At 37.4% G+C, this 24,288-nt stretch overlaps 2 protein-coding genes and 1 long non-coding RNA gene across 11 annotated transcripts in view; 1 reads left to right on the top strand and 2 right to left on the bottom strand.

The window, feature by feature from the left end:
- The window catches only part of NF1 (neurofibromin 1), a 257,570-nt gene that overhangs the window by 160,376 nt on the left and 72,906 nt on the right, over positions 1–24,288 (top strand). The window lies entirely within an intron of this gene.
- LOC113877053 lies at positions 4,035–5,804 on the bottom strand. The gene is made up of 2 exons (XR_003506676.1): positions 5,543–5,804; positions 4,035–4,971 (listed from the first exon to the last, which is right to left on the bottom strand). It is a non-coding gene; the product is annotated as an uncharacterized LOC113877053 (long non-coding RNA).
- Positions 20,304–23,006, bottom strand: OMG (oligodendrocyte myelin glycoprotein). Its single transcript, XM_027516774.1, has 2 exons — positions 22,830–23,006; positions 20,304–22,004 (listed from the first exon to the last, which is right to left on the bottom strand). The coding sequence occupies exons 1-2, from the start codon at positions 22,830–22,832 to the stop codon at positions 20,676–20,678; spliced, it is 1,332 nt and encodes a 443-aa protein (XP_027372575.1). The 5' UTR covers positions 22,833–23,006; the 3' UTR covers positions 20,304–20,675.

Genomic DNA, 24,288 nt, shown 5'->3' with positions numbered 1-24,288 from the left:
CTGAGTTTCCTGAATTTAATATAAATTGAAGAATTACATCAGTAGACTTTTAATGATCATGAATGGCAAAAAAATTTGGCAATGTATAAGAAATAAGTGGAGGTTGGGGAGGAGTGGCAGTGGAGTGATAAATGGAAGGTGGGAGGCGGGAAACTGATTTAATAGGATAATGCAGACAACGTTAAACCAAGAAGTCCCAAGAACTGGGTGTTAGGGAATCAAGAGGGCATAGAAACTTGCATTTATCCTTAGCCTTCCTCTCCAGCAGTTCTGAGGAACGTCTCTTCACCTTCCCGTAAGTCTTCTTTCCAACTTTCACCTCAGATGCTGTTTCTCAATTGCCTAGGATTTTAATTTTCTTTCGCAGTTGAGATGAACCATCCTTGTATACCAATCCCAATCTTTAATACCACTAGTGTATTTTGATTTTCCCTATTTTGTCTAAGTAATTAAAAGTGAAACATTGGTGAGAGAGGTAGGTAGACATGTGTCCTCCTCCCCCTTTAAATTCTTGTTAGTTTACAAGTTTCAAAGATTTCTGGAAAACCTTAAAGCTGGTTTTTTCCTCCAGGATCAGAGTGTAAGATTATATTCCTTCTCTGTGGTGGTCTGTATACTATACAAGGCCAAAGGAAAGTAGCTTGGGCCTGATGCAGACACCTGTGAGATTGAATCAGTGGGATTTCCTAGAGACCCATGTAATAGCATGACTTGAGTGTGCTGAGGGTTCCCAGCTCTGCTGCTTCTTAGACAAGTTAGTTTTTATGACTCTGTTTCTTCATATGTTAAAGAAGGGGAGTTGCTTAGAAAAACTATCCTGCCTACCTCTCCCATAAAGTATTTTGTGACCTTTAAAGTTCTGTAACCATACAGAGTATGTTTAAGGTTTTCTTTTTTGTTTGTTTGTTTTGGGGTGTGACTCTGCCAACTTCAGTCTACATTTCAGTCTCTTATTTAGACGTACAAGAGTGCCTCCTGGCTTCATTGTCACCTGGTGTGAAGCCTGAGGTCAGGACGGTTGAGCACATGATCACTCAGGGTAGAGCGACCCACTCTACTGTGGAGGAGTACAGGAGCAGGAGAAGGTCGTAAAGGCCTTGTCTCTGTTCAGTGAACTTTGTCAGAGAACACTTAGGTTTGACTTTTTGATATTCCTTTGTTTTTGTGGCTTAGACTAACTACCATGTATTAGTTTATGTCTTTTGAACTATGGATTCCAGCCTCCTTACAGATAGTCCACAGACCTTTTAGACTTGAAATGTCCAAAACTTAATTCAGTGTATATTCAAATCAACTTCCTCTTTGCACCATATTCTCTTTCTCAATAGCATCACCATCCCTTCTCACTCTAGAAACCCTAATCATTTAAAATTCTTCTCTCTTTCGTTTATCCTCCTCATTATCAATCACCATGTCTTGATTTTAGTTGTGTCATCTAGGCAAATCAATAAAGCTGTTTTAGTCAGGGCTCAGTTTTTACAGAGAAATCATTCTCACTTTCTTAAGAAGGTGGGCCTCAGAAAAAACATGAGTTAGAGCAGGTGCAGACAGCACTTAGGTGTCCATCAGTCCTGGAACTGACTTGTTGCCTCTTTCTTGGCTTCACATTCAGCTGTGTCTCATGATTTTCCTCTTTCTGTATCTCTTCAGCATTAGCCCTAGCTAGTCAGTTCTGCATTACCTCAGTACTTCACAGTTCAGATTCCACAAAGAGAGCATGGTTCAGCTACAGATGCCTGTGCAAAACCCTTAATGCTATGTCCTGGCCAGCCAGTGGATTCCTGGCTGCCCCTAAGTCATGTACTTCTCCTAGCCCAGTAGTCATGTGATTCGAAATAACCTCCTAGTGCTATTCATTTATCGGGGGATGTCCTAAGGTATGTGTTTTATTTTTTTAATTGGTTCTTAATGGCTTAATTTTAGGTACTTTGGAAATGTCTTTTGAATTCATTTCCCCCCCACTGCCATTACTGAGACTCTCTTATTAGCTTTAACCTGTACTAATGCAGAATTATTCTCCTACTCCCTAAACCCCACATAACTACTTCCAGGTCATCTTAACATTGCTTCTGGAGGCAGTTCCAGTTCAAATCTAATCCTGTCTCTATTTGTTAAGTAGCACCATTCAGTTTCTGAATAAAGTCCAGATTCATGTCAAGTCAGGCATGATGGTTGCTTCGTAATTTTGACCTAATTTAGTTTTTAGTCTTTTCCTTCTATTCTCTCCTGTATACCTTTGAACCTGACCTGTAATAAAGTCCCATAAATACAAGGACAGTTTTTGTTGCTGTTCAGTCACCCAGTCATGTCTGACTCTTTGCGACCCCATGGACTGCAGTACATCAGGCCTCCCTGTCCCTCATCATCTCCCAGAGTTTGCCCAAGTTCATGTCCATTGTTGCAGCATTATTTATAGGGCAAATATATATATTATATATATATATATATATAATATATAACTTTGTATCAAAAGGAAATTGTTGAATAAATAATGATACATCTGTATTATGGAATAATGTGTTAATGAGTTTTTGTGTTTTGTGTTGTTTTTGCTTGTTACATGTAACAAAAATGAAATTTACACTTGTGTAAACCAGAAAGCATATCAATTGGTAGATGTACCCAAGGAGATCAGGAGATGGACTGGCTTCTTGCATGACTGTATGTAGGGCTTTGAACAATGCCATCTGGAGAACATCTGTCTTCTCTATGTCTTGACTCTACTTTCTTTGTGTTGATTTTATTCCCAGGCAGCTCTTCCTAAGCTATGCCCAGTGGTGATTTGTGTTCTCCCAGCTTAACAACCCAGTGAAAAACGCTTCTTCCCCAGTAATAACAGCAAAAGTACTAGTCTTATTGGCCCGAGTCACCTGGCAATTCCTGAGGCATTCGCTATGGCAAGGGGGATGGAATTTCTTGGTATCTAGGTCTGAGTCATACGCCCATCCCTGGAGCTCACTGGTGAAGGCAGCTTAAACTGCATGGACTGAAAGGCATGAGGGGAGGGCACGGGAGCAGGGTTTCCCAAAGGGAAATCGGACTGCCAATATCAGAATGAGGAAAAGTGGGTTCTGAGCTGGCAAAAGTAACAGAAAGTCCTCTAATGCAGCTTTTCAAATATCCAGAAAGATGGCTCTCGACAATTATCATGCACGATGAGGAGGAACACTGGTGTGTGTGCACAGGCATGTGATACGCACAGACTGACAGGCCTGTGAACGTGCACGCTAAACTGTTCACAGTGGTGTTCTCAGGAGCATGACTGGAGCACGCAGAGGGTCAGCTACAGAATTCCTATTATATATCTCTGTTGTTTGACTTGTTGCCAGGAACGCATATTATTTTTGTCAGAATAATTAAAACTATAAAACCTAAAAGTGCAATGAAGAGTTTTCCTCTTAGGTATACTGTGATACCTGGCAATTGCTTTTTGGGTGTTAGTAATAATAATGATAACGGCTAAAATTTACTGAGTGCTTTCTCTGCCTTAGGCAAACCATGCATATTATATACTTTTTCATTTAACCCTTAAAATAACCTGCTGAGGTATTATTACTGCCAATGACTGACTTACTTATAAACTGAAATTTAGAGACGCTGTTAGTCATTCACAAATCTAGCTATCAAACAAACATATATCTCCAGGCCCTACATGGGCTGCTAAATCAAAATTTCAGGGTAGAGCCTAATCTATCTAACAGACACCCCAAGTGATTCATTTGAAGTAGGTTTATTACCAGTTTGTTTGGGAGTTTCACTGGGTTGGGAATTAAGCTCAAGGCGGCACAACTAGTAAGAATCAGAGCTGTTCATACATGGTTATTATCACTGTTAAATACTAGGTTTTTAGCTTAAATAAATCTTTGTAGACCAGCATGAAAATCTTACCAGTACTTATGGGGTATATTTCTGTAAGGAAGAATTCTGAATTCTAGGCATCAAATTAACAAATGACCATTTGCAGTAAAAGACAGAAGTGTATACAGAGTAAGATAACTTTGTCATTGGAGCAGCTGTAGTCTGTACTCCAAACGTTAGCAGAATTGGAATCTTTTTTATTGTAACAACATGTTACTATTACACATTTATGGAATATGGTGACAGGTGTATTGTTTTGTAGAGCACAATAGTTTATCCTTTTGTCTACTTAATAAAAAATAAATGCAGAATAACACATGCCATCCTCAACCCCTATCCACAGTCCCCTGTCCTTTTCACACACACACACACATGCATGCACGCACACCCACACAGAAGTATACTTTGGTTAAATGTCACCAACATAATTTCTTCTCTTACACCTTTAATGTAAAACCCCAAGTTGCAACTCAGTTTTGCAAACATTTAAAAGGCAAACAGAGTATTTTGCCTTTTTTAGCATTTATAAGGAAGGAAACCATATTAAGGTTATGATTAAACTTACACAATTAAAATTTGCAAACAACCAAATTAAACTAGGATAATGATAATTTACTCAGAAGTAAGTTGAAATAAATTTGATTTTCCTAGTGTGCTTGTTGCCGTTCAGCAGATATAGTGAACTGAGATAACAATGCAGACAGTCCAAGTCCACTTCAGCCTAAGTGTACAAAAAACAACAAAAATATGACATAGAAAAGAACGTGAGTGCTGTCCATTGGATTCAATTTGGTGCCACCATTTTCCATATTCTTGGTTGTGGCTACACTTCTTGTGCTCATGGTTGTGGCTGTACTTTTCATCTTCTTGGTTGTGGCTGCACTTTCTGGATTCATGGTTGTGGCTACCCTTGAAGTCACTTCCGTATTCTTTGTTGCCATGGGATTGGAAGTTGCTTTGGGATCCAGAGATGTTTGGAGCTTTGGAGTTGTGTTGGAGTTTATGGTTGTCTCAGAACTTAGGGTGGTATCCTTTGGTATTGCTTTGGTTATCCCCAAAGTGACATCAGCAAACAGTAGGAGCAAAGTGAATAATGACTTGAACATCATTTTCCTATTTCAAAATAATTATAGAAAATTAATCTAACACTTGGATCATAAACAAATATAAGAACTTCCATTTTTAAAAGTGATGGTGAGGAGGGAAGAGGGAATGAAGAAAATCTTATCTCAGTACCAGGAAAATGCCAACCTTGGTTTAACAGATAGTTTTTAAGATAAAAGGAAATTCAGAAATGATCAATATCAACTCTTTGATTTTATAGATGGGCTCAGACAAAGGGCATAATTTGCCTGAGGATGCATATCTGAAAATGACCAGAACTAGAACTTGAGTCTGAGTCTTAGTCTAGTGTTCTTTAGTAGATGGGGACTATGAAGACATACTATAGACATATACAAAAGGTTTACTAGTAAACTATTTTTAAAGTAAGGCTAATTTTTTTTAATCCTGTCTTCAAATCTAATGGTTTGCCATGGTTGAGAAAAAGCAGCTAGCCCATGTTGAACATAGTTAACTGTTCTTTTTTTTTTTTTAACTTAAAGCTCAAACTTTGAAATCTAATATATGCTGAATTTACATTTGGTTCTAATGTGTAACTGAGAAAATTTCAATTTAATATTACCTTTTGACGTTTTTTTCTTTGAAGAATAGGCTTCAGGCTTTCTCCAGTGTCCTATGGGGAATCTAATTTCTTACTGTGTGCTGTTTAAATAGAATTAGTGAGTAAGTCACGTGTTATAAACTTGACCTGGTATTTGCGTTTTGGAAATGACCTATTGAGTGCTTTCCAAACTTGTGCAAACAGACTGTGGCAGAGATGGAGAAATGCAAATAAAGTCTTTCTAAAATCTAGTCACTTACACAAAGAACCCTGTGAATACCACTTTGTTATTCCTTTTACCCATGTTTTGCATTAGCGAATGTCTTCATAAGATTGAACTAACTACAGGGATATACTCTTTGCCTACCGTGATTATCATGACTTAAAATTGAGTAAGTATATTAGAGACAGATTTTTTTTCTTAAAATATATTGTATATATGTTTAGAGGGTAGTTTTTGGCTAGGATTATATTGGAAGTTTTCAAAATAATTCAAGAATATAGCTTTCTAGAGGTTCTAGAGTTCTAGTAAATAATTATTCTATTAGAAAAGAGGTTAAACTTTATTAATATAAAACTAAATAGAAAAGAATTGCATGTGAAAGTGCTACTTTTCATATTGAGTTTGCAGAGTTTTGTTTTAGTACATTAAATAGCTCACATTGAAGCACATGGAGTAAATTCTTCAAAGGAATTTCATCTTTTGGTCACTGCTTTTCCTTAATGAGTGGCACACAGGGAAGTTGGGTTGTTTTGTGCTAATGTTTTCATCACATTAGCTGGCTCTTTTTAAAAATTGCAGGGCTGTGAACAATTGTGTTGACATACAAGGAAATTGCTTCATAAATGGCAGAAGTACAAGTCAGTACATGTTTCTGTCTTGTTTTACTTTGCTGTGAAGGTTTCTTTTTCCTCCTGAATAAATAGAACCAGTGCTTGCTAAATCTTATTTATATTAGGTATGTAGAATATAGTATAAAGAGTATAAATCTTATTTATATTAGGTACAGACCTCTATTAAATTGAAAGTTTGTATGATCAGACCTAAGAAGTAAACATAAAAAGCCTCTTAGCAACCAGAGTAGATATTATAAATCAGAGCACTAAGATAATGCACATGTAAATTTTTATTGATGCTTCAAACACCTCAATCTCAACTTAAAATTTTAAATTGAACATTTTTTCTTTTCCTGTTCTTATACACAGATATATCTTTCTCAAATTAACTGCATCATTACCTTTGATTTCTTATTTTCTTCTTATTGATCTTAAGCTGCCCAAGTCTTTGATGATAATTAAGTAAAGTTAAAATTTCTGAACTCTGCAGCACTTAAATTCTCCCCCCCAAAAAGAAATCATTTGCCGTTATTCATGCCTTTAAATACCCCTGCTTCTTTTATCTTTGTGCAGTCTCTCCCATCTGCCCAGAGTATTTCTTCCTCATTCAAAATTCCATTCTTCCTTCAGTGTCTAACTCTGATGGCAGCATCTTTTTATGTAAAGTGAAGTCGCTCAGTCATGTCCGACTCTTTGCAATCCCATGGACTGTAGTCTACCAGGCTTCTCTGTCCATGGGATTTTCCAGGCAAGAGTACTGGAGTGGGTTGCCATTTCCTTCTCCAGGGGATCTTCCTGACCCAGGGATCAAACCCAGGTCTCCTGCATTGCAGGGTGCTTTACCCTCTGAGCCACCAGGGAAGCCCTTTTTATGCGAGCCTTTCTTAATTCTATACTTCCAAATCAGACATTTTAGGACTTGGTGTGTCTAGCGCATGTATCAGACTCTTTTTCTCTATTGTATCCTCTGGCTTCCTTGTGATCAGGTACAACCTCTTCTTTGTACCTTCTGGCGCAGTGAGTACTTATACAGAGTAGTGTACAACAAACACTGGAATTTATTGAAATATCTTATCTTTGTTTCTTCATGGGGGAGGCTGATATGTCTATTATTTTAGACATTTGGTCATTTACAGCTTTCCCTGCACCATAAACATAAATTTGCAACTCAGAGGCCTGAGTTTAAGTCCTCTCTCTACTTTCTGGCTTCTCTTTTGAGAGGATTTCTTACTTGTATGATGTAGGTCAAAAGTGCATTCACATCCTTTACCTATGTAAAGTAACAGAAATTCAACCAAGTAAATTTTAAAGATCTAATTGGTTTTATTGAACAGTTTATGAATTGGACAGCATCCTGTCTAATAGAGAGGAGCTCCAGAGGATTATGGAAAAGGAACGTTTTTAAAGGCAAGACAAGGAAATCATAAAAAATTATTTCAAGCTTAAGTAACTTACATGGGGTATGAAAAGCATCTGTCTGTGTGGCAGATTATCTCATCTTCCTTTTGGGGATGGAAATGATTATCTCATTGGTACTGACCAGAAGATTCCACTGGTTAGGATTACATTCCTGGAGAAGGTTGTAACTGCAGTTAGATTTGGTATTAAGTCTTGATTTTAACACAAGTGACTCCATTTTGGGCTGCTTGTTTCTTTTTTTCCCCCAATACCGTGTAGTAGCAAGTGACTTTTCATTGTGGACAGTTATGTTGCAAAAAGATATTTGGAAGCTTCCTGAGAAAGTGTATATGAACATGTGCAAAAACAGACTATTGTTATGTTAGACTTAAATGTGAGTATCTTAGAATTGTACGTAAGTACTTCTACAGTAGAATATCAGTCTCTTCACTGTAGGAATCTAATATAAGAAAAAGAGCACATTTCTCCTTAGTTGCAAAATACATGTTTGGAGAAGTATCTGTCTCCCAACATTCCCTCCTTCTCTTTATTAAATAGAAAGCTAAATATCAGTCTTCATTTCAGCCTTTTTGTAACCGCATGTGTCTGATTAATCACTAAGTCTTGTTGATTCTGCTTCAAAAAAATTGTTGTACTTTATCCTTACATTGTTGTGCTTTATCCTTTGACTGTGTGGATCACAACAGACTGTGGAAAATTCTTAAAAAGATGGGAATACCAGACCACCTTAACTATCTCCTGAGAAATCTGTATGCAGGTCAAGAAGCAACAGTTAGAACCAGACATAGAACAACAGACTGGTTCCAAATCGGGAAAGGAGTACATCAAGGCTGTGTATTGTCACCCTGCTTATTTAACTTATATGCAGAGTACATTATGAGAGATGCCAGGCTGGATGAAGCACAAACTGAAATCAAGATTGCCAGGAGAAATATCAATAACCTCAGATACACAATGACATCACCCTTATGGCAGAAAGCGAAGAACTAAAGATCCTCTTGATGAAAGTGAAAGAGGAGAATGAAAAAGCTGGCTTAAAACTCAACATTCAAAAAATGAAGATCATGGCATCCAGTCCCATCACTTCATGGCAAATAGGTGGGGAAACAATGGACACAGTGACAGACTTTACTTTCTTGGGCTCCAAAATCACTGCAGATGGTGACTGCAGCCATTAAATTAAAAGACACTTGCTCCTTGGAAGAAAAGCTATGACCAACCTAGACAGCACATTAAAAAACAGAAACATTACTTTGTCGACAAAAGTCCGTCTAGTCAAATTATGGTTTTTCCAGTAGTCATGTATGGATGTGGGAGTTGGACTATATAAAGAAAGCTGAGCGCCGAAGAATTGATGTTTTTGAACTGTGGTGTTGGAGAAGACTCTTGAGAGTCCCTTGGACTGCAAGGAGATCAAACCAGTCCATCCAAAAGGAAATCAGTCCTGAATATTCATTGGAAGGACTGATGCTGAAGCTGAAACTCCAGTCCTTTGGCCACCTGATGTGAAGAACTGACTCATTGGAAAAGACCCTGATGCTAGGAAAGATTGAAGGCAGGAAGAAAAGGGGCGACAGAGGATGAGATGGTTGGATGGCATCACCGACTCAACGGACATGGGTTTGAGCAAGCTCTGGGAGTTGGTGATGGACAGGGGAGCCTGGTGTGCTACAGTCCATGGGGTCACAAAGAGTCGGACACGACTGAGCAACTGAACTGAACTGATCCTTATCTTACAGACTGAGTGGGTAGCTTTATCAATTATCCAAGTGGAGATTAGCAAGCTTATTTATCAAAAGACCAGGTAGTAAATATTTTAGGCTTTATAAGCCACATAAAGCTTTTCTTTTTTTCTTGTTTTTGTTTTGAGTTTGGTTTTTTAACCAAAAAGAACCATTCTTACCTTGCAGGTCATACAGAAACAGGCTGCAAGTAACATGTTATTGGACACTAGTTTGCTGCACTCTAGGCTGTTGACAATATAATATAAATATTACATATATGTATCATTCAGTGATAGTGTTAAGGCTAATTTCCAATTTTAATTATGGATACACATGACTATAGTTTAAAGGAAAAAGACTTGATTTAATAATAGTGATTAGAGTTGGAGTCCTGAATTGAGCCAGAAGATTTCTCAAGTGGTTTTGTTTTCTGTGATCCTTAGTTTATAGAAGTATAGTGGCCTTGGGCGTTAGGAAACAAGGCTTTGGTTTACTCGACAAAGAGGATGTAGTGATTGATACATAGTGAATAATTTGGTAGTTATGACTTGATAGTACTTCAGATCAGATCGGTCGCTCAGTTGTGTCCGACTCTGCGGACCCCATGAATTGCAGCACGCCAGGCCTCCCTGTCCATCACCAACTCCCGGAGTTCACTGAGACTCACGTCCACCGAGTCAGTGATGCCATCCAGCCATCTCATCCTCTGTCGTCCCCTTCTCCTCCTGCCCCCAATCCCTGCCGGCATCAGAGTCTTTTCCACTGAGTCAACTCTTCGCATGAGGTGGCCAAAGTACTGGAGTTTCAGCTTTAGCACCATTCCTTCCAAAGAAATCCCAGGGCTGATCTCCTTCAGAATGGACTGGTTGGATCTCCTTGCAGTCCAAGGGACTCTCAAGAGTCTTCTCCAACACCACAGTTCAAAAGCATCAATTCTTCGGCGCTCAGCCTTCTTCACAGTCCAACTCTCACATCCATACATGACCACAGGAAAAACCATAGCCTTGACTAGACAAACCCTTTGTTGGCAAAGTAATGTCTGTGCTTTTGAATATGCTATCTAGGTTGGTCATAACTTTCCTTCCAAGGAGCAAGTGTCTTTTAATTTAATGGCTGCAGTCACCATCTGTAGTGATTTTGGAGCCCAGAAAAATAAAGTCTGACACTGTTTCCCTGTCTATTTCCCATGAAGTGATGGGACCAGATGCCATGATCTTCGTTTTCTGAATGTACTTAAAAAGAAGCAATTAGTGGCTGCAGTCCATCTATTGCTATGAAAACAGTTATATTTTTAATCAACTGTGGCTCACCTCTTTTAATGTAAATATATAAGCCTTGAAAGGAAATAATCCTGAGATATATTTATGAGGTTTGATATTATGTAACAGCATGTGCTGCTGCTAAGTCACTTCAGTCGTGTCCAACTCTGTGTGACCCCATAGACGGCAGCTCACCAGGCTCCCCCGTCCCTGGGATTCTCCAGGCAAGAACACTGGAGTGGGTTGCCATTTCCTTCTCCAATGCATGAAAGTGAAAAGTGAAAGTGAAGTCGCTCAGTTGTGTCCAACCCTCAGCGACCCCATGGACTGCATCGTTCCAGACTCCTCCGTCCATGGGATTTTCCAGGCAGGAGTACTGGAGTGGGGTACCACTGCCTTCTCCGGAAACAACATGTAAAAATTCTAAAACAAGCATCTAAGGATAAATGTATCCAAGTGAATATTGTTCCCTTCAGAAGAGTCACTGTTGTAGGTGAGGTACTTACTTTAAACCCTTATGCTTTTGAGCACACATTTTAAGAGAAGTACATTTTTGGAAGTGTAGTATGTTCTGTGTAAATGTGGTAGGAAAATATTCATTCTTGAAAGTTTTTGGTAAAGCAAAATGTCATTTAGTAATATTTTTGCTTAAAATGATTTTTTTCTTGTGTTATATATAAACTGGCTTGTAGTAATATTTGAAAGAAAGGCCCCCAAAGGTGTTTTCACAAATGACAGCCTCATTGGAATAAGAGCTTAAAGACTCAAACATGACTACTTTGAAGAAAAATATAAAGAAATTTAGAATTAAAATCAGTTTATCATATCATCATAGTATAGGAAGATGTTTTACTAGTTTCAGGTGACTCCTTCATTCTTTGATTACTTTGATTATGTTTTATTATGTTTATTATGTTTTATTATTATGTTTAAAGATTATCATATCATCATAGTATAGGAAGATGTTTTACTAGTTTCAGGTGACTCCTTCATTCTTTGATTACTTTTACTATGTTTTAGCCTTTACAGTGCGTTTCTAAGTTCATATTTAACGTCCTACAGCTTTTAAAAAAATTTAATATTAGGGCAAGAGACTCATAACGCTTTATCAAAGTATACTTTGTTAAGCAAGAAAGATTTCCAATTGTAGAAAAGCCATAGCATGAAAAAGAATACTAGAGCCTGTAAATAGATGAAATTATTTTTGAACATGTATCAGCTTTCTTTAATTATCTGTCATTGGCATGAGGAAATACAGCAGAGCGCCTTGTGGTTAAGTGATAGAGCTGGTGGGCATCTGTGGCTGTGCGCCAGTTACTCTTACACTATACAATGTCCCGGGTGCAGTAGTGCTCACTGAGGCTTTGATTGGCAAGCAAAGGCCTTCCCAGTGGTTATTGTGGTGTATGGCATCTTTATTTTTCCTTAGTGATTTTTTTTTTCTTTGTCGATGAAAAGCCATTAAATCTTAGTTTATTTTCTATTGAGGCAAGCATTTGACAGGCATTTGAATTCCCTCAGCCTTCCAGAAGTATTCTGTTTGATCTGTGACTATGGGCAACAGAATAACACAAAGTGAAAAACTGCATTTCCTGGTATTGAGTATATTTCATCAGATTTATTTGATGTTTGGCTTTGAGATACCCATTTGAAATTCAGATATCTAATTTTTTTTTACTGATAAACTATATTTTCCATATATAAATGAATGAATAACAAATCTTATAAATTATTTAAAGTGTAATTAAAGAGGATAGGTACATAAGCAATTATATGCCACTCTGGGTTCAGTCATCTCCATCTCTAACCTTTTTAATTACCAAGAATCTCTTATATAAGGCACAGGAGTAATATTTAAAATATTTATGTAGCACCTACAAAATGCTTTAATGTACATGATTTAATCTATTCTTTAAAATGCCCATATGAAATACATGTTATTTAGATCTTCACCAGAGGACACATTTAATCATTTACTCACAATAAGACTATTGGTGACGGTCTTAACTCATGCTTTTATACTAAATCACAATGTACTTTAAATACTCTTAGAATTGTTTTAATCAGGAAAAACCTGTACAGTTTTGCTTTTTTTATGAGTATTTGTATGTGTATGTTTAATTTCTGTACTTTGATTTCATCAATAACTTCCAACAAATTCACAATATCAGGCCATATTTGGCAAAACCAATACAATATTGTAAAGTTAAAAAATAAAAAAAAAAAGAAAAGATAAATGGATGTATTGAGCATTTGTCTCAACTGTTGCCTGAACGTGCTTAACAGAGTTGGGGCTGTTGAACCAAAAATGACATTTCTTGAAAGACAACCTTCTTAAAAACCTCACTTGTATCAGTTTTGAAAGTGTGAAGGAAAGTAACCTGCTTAATACATTATTAACACCTTGAGGTGGTTTTTTATTTTTTTCTATTTCCTTGATTTCCCTTGAGTAATCTACTTGTACTAAATTGTTTACAACACTTTCACTTTTCACTTTCATGCATTGGAGAAGGAAATGGCAACCCACTCCAGTGTTCTTGCCTGGAGAATCCCAGGGACTGTGGAGCCTGGTGGGCTGCCGTCTATGGGGTCGCACAGAGTCGGACACGACTGAAGCTACTTAGCAACAGCAGCAACAAAACTAACCTTTCTCTGGAATTGTTCCAGAGGTAGCTCCCCACTACCTAGAACTAATTTCTTATGTGACAAATAGCAGGCTAGCCAAATCATCCTTCATTTATAAATTTTCTTTAATCTCTGTTTTATCTGGACTTTGAAGCTGTGACTTTGACCTGTTGGAAGAAACTTAGGCTCTAGAATAAGAAAGACTTGGAGGTTTGACTTTTTCTGTCTTAAGAAGGTTATTGTTAGCCCACCAGTCATATCTTTGTTCTTTATTAATTCTTTTATTTAATAAATTCAGATCAAGATCCCCCCCCAAAAAAAGCTCCTAGCAGGAGGTAATATCTAAACTGAAATAAAGAGGATGAATAAGGTTTGCCAGGGGAAGAAGAGGAAAAGGAGTGTGGCAGCGAGGACATGCAGAATTTCTGAGAGCCTCATGGCAAGAGAGAGTATGGTGAATTACAGGGCTAGAAAAATGTTCTGTTTGAACTATACAGTGCGATGGAGTTGGAAATTTTTAAGATGGCACTGTAAAGGGAACCAAGGGCTTGATCATACATGTTAGTAAGCTATTAAGAATTTAGATTTTATTCTGAGATACAATTTCAACAGTACATGAACCGTGAACTTCCAGATGTTCAAGCTGGATTTAGAAAAGGCAGAGGAACCAGAGATCAAATTGCCAACATCCGTTGGATCATGGAAAAAGCAAGAGAGTTCCAGAAAAACATTTATTTCTGCCTTATTGACTATGCCAAAGCCTTTGACTGTGTGGATCACAACAAACTGGAAAATTCTTCAAGAGATGGGAATACCAGACCACCTGACCTGACTCCTGAGAAATCTGTATGCAGGTCAAGAAGCAATGGTTAGCACTGGACATGGACCAACAGACTGGTTCCAAATAGGGAAAGGAGTACATCAAGGTTGTATATTGTCACCCTACTTATTTAACTTATGTGCAGAGTACATCTTGAGAAATGCTGGGCTGGATGAAGCACAAGCTAGCATCAAGATTGCTGAAAGAAATATCAATAACCTCAGATACACAATGATACCACCCTTACGGCAGAAAGTAAAGAACTAAAGGTCCTCTTGATGAAAGTGAAAGAGGATAGTAATAAAAAGCTGGCTTAAAACCCAACATTCAGAAAACTACGATCATGACGTCCGGTCCCATCACTTCCTGGGAAATAGATGGGGAAACAATGGACACAGTGACAGACTTTACTTTCTTGGGCTCCAAAATCACTGCAGATGGTGACTGCAGCCATGAAATTAAAAGATGCTCCCTGGAAGAAAAGCTATGACCAACCTAGACAGCATATTAAAAAACAAAGACATTACTTTGCCAACAAAGGTCCGCCTAGTCAAAGCTATGGTTTTTCCAATAGTCATGTATGGATGTGAGAGTTGGACTATAAAGAAAGCTGAGCGCTGAAGAATTGATGCTTTTGAACTGTGGTGTTGGAGAAGACTCTTGAGAGTCCCTTGGACTGCAAGGAGGTCAAACCAGTTAATCCAAAAGGAAATCAGTCCTGAATATTCATTGGAAGGACTGATGCTGAAGCTGAAACTCCAGTCCTCTGGCCACCTGATGTGAAGAACTGACTCATTGGAAAAGACCCTGATGCTGGGAAAGATTGAAGGCAGGAAGAAAAGGGGCGACAGAGGATGAGATGGTTGGATGGCATCACCGACTCAATGGACATGGGTTTGAGCAAGCTCTGGGAGTTAGTGATGGACAGGGAAGCCTGGCATGCTGCAGTCCATGTGGTTGCAAAGAGCCAGGCACGACTGAGCTACTGAACTGACTGACTGAGAAACAGACACTTGTTGAAGATTTTTGGTGTTTTTTTGTTGTTGTCTCGTTTTTAGGAGAGAAAGAGCTTGTCTGGTTAGATTTGCTGGAGAACAGTCCGAGGCACAACGATTAACCATGTAGAACTAACGTAAGCTGTATATGCTTCCAAGAAATCTGATAGTACTTCTCAGTCTCTGATCTATATGTCATGGTACCCTCCAGTTTCTTAACTTCCCCTTCCCTATTCACAGTTCATTTTGCATCGTCTGATTTTCTTACTCAACCTAGAACCCTTGGACACCTATTTCAATAATTCTTTTCTTATACCTCTTGTATTTTTCAAAGACAAAACAGGCAATAAAAAATACTTGGTATACATATATGCATTTCAGCATATTTATGTTTTTTGTTTTTATACATAGTTCTGTAACACATTTATATAGTTTTCACTCTATCTTTGTAGTATTTGCATTTTATACATTTCAAAGTTAAAAAAGAAACTACATAAATATTTGTATTGGTCATGTAATATTCTGGCCAGTGGGTCATCATTTACTTAACCACTTTCCTAATGATAGATACTTAGCATTCTGGTTTTCTTGATGTTTGAAAGAATGCTGATATTTACCTAGAATTTACTAGATTAAAGGTTAAAATATTTTAGGTTTTTGATCACTGTTTTGTTGCCCCACCCCACAACCTGTAATTAATATATTAAGTTAAAAATATGCAGATTATGACTTTTTGAATGAGGCACAAGCCACCAACTCAAGGTTGGCAAGAGGCGCCCTCAATTTCTGAGGGAAGTGAAAACTCCTGGGGTTATTTTGATTGAAGGCTCGGTTTCAGTACATTCAGACGAAGTCACGGGATTTTATTATTTAGAGATCCCAGAAACGTGGGGCGGAGAGGGGTGGGGGCAAGCATGCATAGTGAGCTGGGCGGATGGCAGAGCAGTCCTCTGCGCCAGGTCAAGAGAAGAGAGAGAGAGAGCACCTGCTGTAAGGTGGTTGGGGTGACAGTCCCTTAACTGTTTGCAGGCTCACTTCTATATGGTTATTTTAAAAGGTGCTCCGGGAAAAGCAAAGTGGGAAATTGTGGTGGGAATCCTAACTTGAGTCCTTATCTAAATGTCCAGCCACGGGGCATGTGTAGTGTTGTCATACTGAAAAATGCTTAGGCAGCAACTCAGAATAGCTATTTTCTCATCACAGTTGCCAGTTACTTTTCAGAAGAGTTGTACCAATATGTGAATGTGGCTGTTTAACTGTGTCTTCCCCAGCATTGATTTTTATTACTTAAAAAAAATTGCTTGCTGATTTAGTAATGAGCATGGCGTCACGTTTTATTTTTGTCATTTATTATGTGATTGCCGTATTCCCCATATATTTGTCAGTCCCCACACTTCCTGTCTTTTAAACATTTCTGTTTGTGTCCTTCACATACTTATCCATTGGGAAATCTAAGTATTTTTCTTATCAATTTTATGAGCATTTGATTAGCAATCTCCTTTATGTTTTTCTCTGAGTATTTTTCATCAGGCTTATTAGTCCCAACATAAGAAATTTGGGGTTTTGTATAAACTATTGATGATTTCTTTGTGGGTGTTTTTTTATTTTTCTAATTTAAAATAAAAGCCTTCCACTGAGAGATTCGTATTCTTTTTTATTCTCCTGTTGGTTTTAAGACTTCCTTTTTTATATTATCTTTTTTAGTTCACTATGTAGGTGTATCACATGAAGTGAGTATTGAATTGGACTCCTTTCAAATTTTCCCAGCATTGCTTTTTGCATCTTTACTTTCCGCTTTGATTTTTGACTTTTTCCACTGTTTGAGAATGTACTACGTGGTAGGCACTGTTCTAAGCACTTCACGCGTGTTAACTCATTTTTCCCCTCACAACAACCCTTTGAGGAAATGGAGGCACAAAGAATTCTTAATTGTTGTGTGCTCTAATTGTGCTGTCATTTCTATATTACATTTATCTTCTTTTTTATTTTTATGCCACTACTACTCTGCCTTAATTTTTACAGCTGACATAGAAAGGCTAAGATTTTTCTATTTTTTCCTTTTTCTGTTCTTTCCCACTTATTTTTCCAGATGGACTTGAGTATTTTATTCTAAAAAGAATCTCATTGGAATGTTTATCAGAGTTGGCTTAATCCATAAATTATCTGGAATTAATTCGTCTTTACAACATCAATCAAGGTGTGTCTCCTTTAGTTAACCTTTGTTCCTGGTACATTCCAGGTGCTAAAAAAAATACTTCAGTGAAAGAATAAATGAATGGGAGACCTTTGTTTATCATCTTCATCAAGTCTTGGTTTATACATCTCATTAATTTTTTTTTAACTTTTCTCCATTTGGTCCTGCACATTTCATGTGAATGTTTTTCTTGGCATTATATATTTTGGTTTGTTAGTTGCTGTCATGAATATAGTATCCTTTTCCTATAATTTTCTAATTATTTGTTGCCAGCATATGAGAAAACCATTAATGTTTGTATATTTGTTATTAACGTTGTTCTTCTGAAGGCATTCCTGAGGGATCCTTTAGATAGATAATAATTATTTCACCTGTTAATAATAACCATTTTGATTTTTTCAATAATTTTATCCATTGTTTTTGTTCTGGAATTTCCCAAATAATATTTAAAAGATGGTTGATGATAATGGTCATTGAAGAAGACATATTTGAGATCTTTTAAGTTAGCAATAGGAGACATTTTATCATTCTGCTCTCGTAAGTGAATGTTTCTCTCTCTTCTGGGTCCCATCTCATTAACATCTGAACTTGAACCCTGGAGGGTGGAGGAGCAGGACTGAAGCAAATTTACCATTTCGTTCTCTCGCTCTTAGAGCTTGGGTGTTGACATACATGGGAATTTCTCAACGAACTGAGCTTGGACATAGACGTGTAACAGTGGCATTACTGCACATAGAATGTGAGGAGCCAAGGCACTGCTAAGACTATATGTGAATTATGCCATTTATTGCTTAGGAGTAAATGCCCCCTATGAATAAGTTCTGCTAGCCCATTTTATGGGTTATGAAACTGTGACTTAGGACATTGGTAACTTGTCCAGGGTTATATAGCTGAGAAGTGTCAGAGACAGGATTTAGGGCTAGAAGATTGGACATCAAAGCACATATTCTTCACCATGACTTTCTCCCTTATTACATTTGCTTTTGTGTTTGTTCTCTTATATGAGTTCTCTTGACTGGTGAGAAACAAAAGTTACTTGTAAAATAAAATCAAACCTTCAGTATGGATGGATGGACCTTACGAGTTTGAGAGATAGATGCTGAGGACTACTGCATTTTGAATGTTTATGGAGCCCAATAATATGGTAGTTCTTGTTGTATTGGCAAGTAATGATCTCTCCTCCATTATTAATGATAAGAATACAATTTCCATGAAAGTATGTAATTACTAATTACTGTACTTCTTTCTGAGGACTTAGAGTCTGTGTGGTTGACATGTGTTGTGCTGGTAAATTTACTGTATTTTTTACCTGCATTTTGCAGATATGTCGATAAGATTGGCATAATTTATAGGTGCTGCTAATGCTATAATATATAAATTACACTTTTTGGTCATTTTTCCTCATGGGATTTCTAAGACAACATTGAATTTTTGGCACCCTCAGAGTGAAAGACAATTAACTCTAAGAAACCTACTTTCTGTGGAGTTCAGAGTGTGTGTATTTTTAAAACAAGATGCAAGTGTGTGGTAGAGTAGGAAATACCTAAGCAGTTAGCCTCTACCATTGATGGTGAAGATACTAGATCAGTATTGGGAGAGAGTGGAGACAGCATACCCATTTTAAAATCATTTAGGGGCTATCTCAGATAACTCCTTTTCTTCATGGTGAATCCCCTCCTGACAGTAGTGAACCAAGTAGGTTTGCCAGGGCAGAAAAATGTCTCAGAGTCTCTGAAATAATAAGTCCGTATAGGAGAGGAATTGCTTTACTGAAGCTTAAAAGTAATTTTTCCATAAGCCTGCCCCTTAAAAGAAAGAAAAAATGAAGAGAGCATAAGATTGTTACTTTTCTGTGTCTCTGAATAGAAATGTTCCCAAACGTGGAAAGAAAACTATCTTAATTTTTAAATTTCTTTCTGTACTCTTTTCCCAACTCTAAGAATGCTTGAAATAGATTCCTCCTTATGGCACAAATTAAATTCCTCATTTGTGGCTCACCAATTTCAATTATGCTGTCTTGCATTTTAATCTAGCCTTGTTTTCAGGACTTCTTTTTCTGACTCTTGGCTATTACTTATGTTTGTCTCTTAATTCAAACAATGGCTTCCTTTGTATTAGTAGACAGTTCTCAGTTTTCTTCTAGTTGAAGCCCCAGTGCAGTTTGACTTGGAGTACCTGGATGTATCTCACGCCCGCTCTAGTCCTGCTGTCTGTTTTATTGGACTCATCACCTGGTTGTAGCACCAAATGAATTCCAGCCTTCTTTGGCTTTTCTCCTTTTCTTTTCCTCTCCCTCTGTTAGTACTGCTGGTGTTCGTTAGACCCCCATGATTTTATCCTGAAACTAATGTTGATTTTGACTTAGCTAAGTCAGATTCTAACTTCTGATGTACAAAAGATAAATTTCTCTTTCCTGCTCATAGAAGACTTTTAACTGTATAATTATTTTAGTTTTCTACTAATGAACAGTTTGTTAAATATTCACTAAAACTGTTCCTTCTTTATATGTCTTTTAAGTTTAAATTTTTATTGCATTTTTAATACTTTTATACAGTGCAAAAAAACAAAGCCATCAAACTTGCCTTATTAAAATGCAAAGCCTAGTGTCCTCTAGCTTTTTGAAGAGCTTTTGTCCATTATATAATCTGTAAAGTAGCCAAGAGTTCCTCAGAAGCAGGACATCATTTAGATTTAAAACAATTATGGCTTGTGTGTAAAATAATGATGTGACGTTACCATTCATGGGGAGGCAACCACAGTTTTACTTTAGTGGCAGAATGCTTGGATACCTCCAGTATTATATTTGCCATAAAGACTTTACCAAAGTACCTTAGAGCAAAAAAGTTTGTCATGTCATTTCTAGTAAGTAGATTAAGTTGGTATGACTAGAAAGCCAAGTGACACAGATATGAGCATAGACCTTTTATTTTTTTCCCAGATGTTTGACAGTGTAAACATACATAAAATACATATTAAAGTTTAGATGCTTTATATTTTGTGCAGTAAATTGAAGCCTTAAAAAGAAAACACTTTATTTTTTAAAAAAAGGAAACTCATTAGTTTTACTTCATTAAGACAGTAAAATAGCAGCAAGTACCAAGACATTGTGCACTTCTTTTATTTAAGACAAGTTACTTCATTTACATCAGAGTCAGAAACGGTAAGACTGGCTTTCTTAAATACTTAATATAAGCTTGAGTCACTGGTTAGATAGGGGAATATTTTCCCAGCTGTACATCAGGGAGAAGTTCATTCATTAAATTTCAGAAAAGTGCAGACCCTCAGACAGCCAGCATGACCACAGCATTGAGCATTAAGAGAAACGAAGCATTTACTTTCCAAGCACTTGCCACAGAAGGTAAGCGTGTCTTTCCGTCTGTGGTTGTCTCTTCCCTCCGTAAGTTAAGGGTTGTGCTTTGTTGAGGCATTTCAGAGAAATCATTTGGCATGCCACTAGTAATACTTAGGGTCATGGGTGTTGGGGATGATTTTGTTGAGCTAGTGAGGCTTGTGTTTGTAACCATTCCATCTTGGAGATGAATAGTTAGAGTTGCAGCAGCTGCTTCACGAGAATTGATGGTTTCTGTGGATGTATCTTCTGGATAGGGCACAAAAGCCTTGTCAGTGCTAGTCAAGGTGGTATCTTTGCTTAGAGTGGCACCAAACGTTGTTGCCTTTGTTCGATATTGTTTGGGTATTTCGGTCACTTTGGCCTGAGTTACCGTACTCAGAGAGTTAATGGTGTCCACTGTCTGCATCCCGCTTACAGTGAACAAGCTTGAGGTAAATCCAGAAGGTGTGGGGTATATGCTATGTTCCTTCAAAGATGATATTTGGCTAGAACAGGGAGTCCCTATTACATGGGCTTTTGTTTCCATCATCCACTTAAGTAAATAAGTAATGTTTTGGTGGTGGTCACATGACCACCTGTTATTGTAAAGGGTTATCTCTTGCAACTGAAAGAGTTGGTCAAAAGCTTGATCTGGAATGAATGTGAACTTATTGTTGTGCAGGTAAAGATGTGTGAGATTTGTCAGGTTTATTAATGTTCCTGGAAGGATTTGTGTCAAGGAATTGTTAGACAGGTCCACGGTATGTAGTTTGGAGGGCATGTTGGTTGGAACTGTCCAGAGTTTGTTACTACTGAGGTTGAGAACCTCGAGACTTCTTAGTGTATTTTTAATGAGGACAACCTTTTCCAGCATATTCTTAGAAACATCCAGGTATTTAAGGTTCCACTGATAGGCAGTATCAGATTTTTCAAGCAGTTTAATGTTGTTGTTAGCAGCAGACATATTCCAGAGGGACCGAGGTAACTGAGCAGGCAAGCTTTCAAGCCTGTTATTTGAAATGTCCAGGGTCCTCAGATTGGTGTACTGGGTTAACTGGTTATGCAGATCAGTAAAGTGGTTATAAGACAAATTTAAATGGATAATATTCTCTTGCAGTCCAGATGGTAATGTAGTCAAGTTTCTGCCTGAACAGTCCACATGCCTGTGCCTCTCGGTGCATATACATTGGAGAGGACAAATGCATAAAATACCAGGTGTGAGAAACAGAAGGATGAACAGGCTGGGAGACATTTTCAATATCTGATATTCCATCAAAGCCTGGAAACAAACAGATACACCCTTCTTTTAATATGCAAATACAATTAGGCATCTGCATGGGTCAGTTAGCATTAGGCAAAATTTTCAATAAACCTCGTTGTTGTTGAGTTCTTTTATAATTGTTCCAGTGATTAAACTAACAAAGCTCCCCTTCATTTATAGTCCAAATGCTTAATCCTTCAACTGGGGCTATGTGGTAGAGACAGACTCTCTCCCCCTACTCTCTTCTGTATTTTCTCCTTTCTTTTTACCATAATCTGTCTTATTTATCTTCCTTGAGACTTGATAAAATTGTATTCTTGGCAAATAAAAATCCCAAAGAATCTTAAGCTGTTACTATTTTTTTATGTTATTCTTCCTTATTCAAATGGGAAAAAATGGCTGTCGTGTCTGTTTTGGTGTTTTGTTTTGTTTTGTTTTTTCCTTAAGATCTCTGCAGTAAAGAAATAGTCAGTGTGTATATATAAGATGGATTTTATTTAGATATTAAGACAGTACTTTGGAATTCACCTTCGTCTTCTCAGGATAAATATATCCTTGCAAAACATTTTAAGGCACTTGAAAAATCTGACTAACCCCATACCTTAAAATCTCACATTTTATAAAGTGATTTCTCTATATTTCAGTGCCGAGTCTAAAGGAAAACAATGTGTATATTTACAAAGTGAATGAATATTAGAAAGAAATCCCTCAACTGACACTGCAGCAAATTTCTGGTGCATGCACTTGCTATTGAATATATATTCAATCCTAACGTTGACTTTCTCTTAAAAAAAGAAAAAAATTCTGAAGTCGATTTTTTTACTGATTTAAATAACAGCTTACCATAGTGTCGTCTTCAACATCAGCATCTCATTTTCTCCGGGAAACTTAAGCTTAAAGGTCGCCTTGTTCTGGAAAGTAGGAACCGCTTCTGGCTGTGGGCTGTGCTTGCCTGCTCAGCTGCATTGTGTTGCTGTGAGCTGAAGCTCTGCAACCACCTGATCAGTACCACATAGGAGGACTGCAGAGCTGTCATTGGTGCGGACTCAAATTTATTGCAGGAGGTGCACACGCGACAGAATGAACCCCGAAAAAATCTTTTTTTTAATTTACAGCATTGAGTGTACCCATATAGCTCAGATTTGCCATAGGAAGGAAAACCTCGTGGACTTTAGACCTGGCCCTACTCATTTCTGTGTATTTGTCTGAGCTTTGGCTTTACATTTTAACATTTACCTCGTGGAGAATTCGTGGTTCTTTATAATGCTCCTACTTTTCATGCTTTTTATACATTGAAAAATGCTGAAAATGAACTTGACCTTCCTTGTGGATGGTTTTCTAAGATATTAGTTTAACTGTTTTTGAACTCTGCCTTCTCAATTTTTTTTTTCCTAAAATGGTACAATTGTCATGTCACTTTTAAAAATAACATCTAATTTTTTATGTGCTCCCCCAGTGTGGTGATTATTATGTACAAATCACCTTTTCAATTTATCAGCCACTTAACTGTTCATCTTTTGGGGAAGTACAAAAGTACTTAAATATGATTATTTTATTTTATCTTTTTGATACAAAGGATTATTTTACCCAGGCTATACAAATGAGGGAGGCTGTGTTTTTAAATGAACGTCTCATTTTTCTAAATTATCAGTTCATGTGGTAACGTAAATGTGTTTTATTTTATGTCTTTTGGATTAAGGATTTTTTTTCTTCATGAAGTTACTTTGATGAGTGAATATGAATATTATTTTCTCCAGAGACATCTTTGGTAATATATGAATAACTATTTATTTGATTTTATGGCTTGAAAATAATAGCATAAATTTTTAGATGATTTCTTCAGAATGTTTTACATTTTATCTTACTGAGAAAACAGTTTGTAGTTCTTAAATTACACGAAATAATGTAAAAGGGAAGTTTTTCATTAGGGGCTGTATAAAATGAGATTTATGATCGCTTCAGCTCTACTCTTTAGTGGACCAATTGTATGAATAATCTATTAAAAGTTGAATCTAATTTCTAGAAGAGCCAACTTACCTTAGAAAAGAAAACAAGGTAATGACAGTTTTTTTGCCAAATTGTTACCATTTAAAAACCAGAAGGTATGGGGCTTCCGTGGTGGCTCAGTAGTGAAGAATCCACCTGCCAGTGTAGGAACCACGGGTTCCACAGGTTTGACCCCTAGTTGGGAAAGATCCCCCAACCCCTGGAGCAGCTGAGCCCACGTGCCACAGCTACTGAGCCTGTGATCTAGAGCCTGGGAGCTGCAACTACTGAAACCCGCACGCTCTAGATCCTGTGC

Source organism: Bos indicus x Bos taurus, chromosome 19, assembly GCF_003369695.1.
Source record: "Bos indicus x Bos taurus breed Angus x Brahman F1 hybrid chromosome 19, Bos_hybrid_MaternalHap_v2.0, whole genome shotgun sequence".
Lineage (NCBI taxonomy): Eukaryota > Metazoa > Chordata > Mammalia > Artiodactyla > Bovidae > Bos > Bos indicus x Bos taurus.
The sequence above is the reverse complement of the archived record's forward strand: the minus strand, read 5'-3'. Positions and strand labels throughout refer to the sequence as shown.